General features: G+C 65.0%; 1 protein-coding gene across 1 annotated transcript; it reads right to left on the minus strand.

The window, feature by feature from the left end:
* Positions 1-122: 122 nt before the first annotated feature.
* Positions 123-1,016, minus strand: LOC144477994 (uncharacterized; the record flags this gene model as incomplete). The annotated part of the gene is made up of 1 exon (XM_078195722.1): positions 123-1,016. A coding segment is annotated over exon 1 (894 nt), but the record flags the coding sequence as incomplete, so codon positions are not given.
* Positions 1,017-1,436: the final 420 nt, after the last annotated feature.

The following is a 1,436-nucleotide window of genomic DNA, read 5'->3' on the forward strand; positions in this document are numbered from 1 at the left end:
AGGGCGACTACCTGTTCCCTGTATCGCCCATACAGCTCGGCAGTCAGATCTTCGTCCCTACGTCGGCGTCGGCGGGAGCGGGTGTATCGGCGTCGCGCGCGGATACATTCTTCCCGTATTACCGTTAGCTCGCGCGACCACCAATACACCGCCTTCCTCTGGTGGGGCTTGGCCCGGGGCATTGCGACGTCGCAAATAGACGTCATTGCGCCCCGGAGCCATCTGGCCTCCACCAGCCCGTCGACTGGCTCGGCCGAAGACATTGGCCAGGCCACGACGTGGGCTGCCGCCATCAGAGCGTCCTGGTCCAGGCGATTAAGCGCCCATCGCGGTGCTGGCTCTACTTCCCCATGGCGACGCCGGGGTGTCATCCTTGAGGCAGCGGGGAGGTCGAGAATAATATATCGATGATCTGATAGTCTCTCGACCTCCTCCGCCACTCTCCACCCCGAGATACGGCGCGCGGCCGGGGGCGTGGCCCATGAAAGGTCCACGATGGAGCCCCCGTTATGCCGCACGCACGTATGGACCGAGCCCGTATTAAGCAGTACGAGCCCGAGTCCCGCCGCCCAATCAAGTACCTCCAGGCCCCTCGAGTCTGTCCTGGGGGACTCCCAAGCAGTCGCTTTGGAGTTAAAATCCCCCAGGACGAGTACCGGACGGGGCTGGCAGCGGGAGATACATCTCCCTACCCCGTCCAGGTACTGCTCGAAATGCTCGAGGGGCCAGCTGGGAGGTGCATAAATTGCCACCACCGCGATATCACCCCATTCTACGGCAAGGTATCCCCGCCCCCGCTCGATGACGGAACATGGCGGGGATCCTTGCCGGCCCACCCATAGCACCGCGACGGAGCCTATAGAGTCCCCCATCCAATGCGGATGTTCGGGGACTCTGTACGGCTCCGCCGCGACGGCCAACCCGGCACCCCGCTCGGCCAGGTTCTGCATCAGAAGATCCTGTGCCCTGGCCGAGCGGTTCAGGTTGGCCTGTATAATTGGGCCCTTGGGCCCCATTAATTGGCCGTCTGCACTTCCTTGGCCGACGCCGGTGCGACGGCCTTCGGGTCCTCAGCGGGCCCATCTTTCCTTTGGCTGGGGGCAGGTACATCTGCCCCCTTATTAGTCGCCGCGGGGGCCGCTGCCTTGGCCCCCGCTTTTGTCTTGCGCATTTTCTTATCATTCGCCCGCCCCTTTCTGGGCGGTGCGGTCGCGCCTCGCACTGGCGGGGCACGCCCGGCTACCGAGGCGGTGTCCGGCCGGCCTGCCCGCATCCGAGCAGATCGGGCACTTCAGGGCGGCCGGACACTCGCTGACCTTATGGCCGAGGTCGCCGCATCCGTAGCAGCGACCCGACCGATCCTCGGCTGCAGTGCACCGCTGTCGGGTATGCCCCATCTCGAGGCAGCGGTAGCACTGCAGAGGCCGGGCGCTCAG

The sequence above is a fragment of the Augochlora pura genome, unplaced genomic scaffold (genome assembly GCF_028453695.1).
Source record: "Augochlora pura isolate Apur16 unplaced genomic scaffold, APUR_v2.2.1 APUR_unplaced_6009, whole genome shotgun sequence".
In the NCBI taxonomy this organism is placed as follows: domain Eukaryota; kingdom Metazoa; phylum Arthropoda; class Insecta; order Hymenoptera; family Halictidae; genus Augochlora; species Augochlora pura.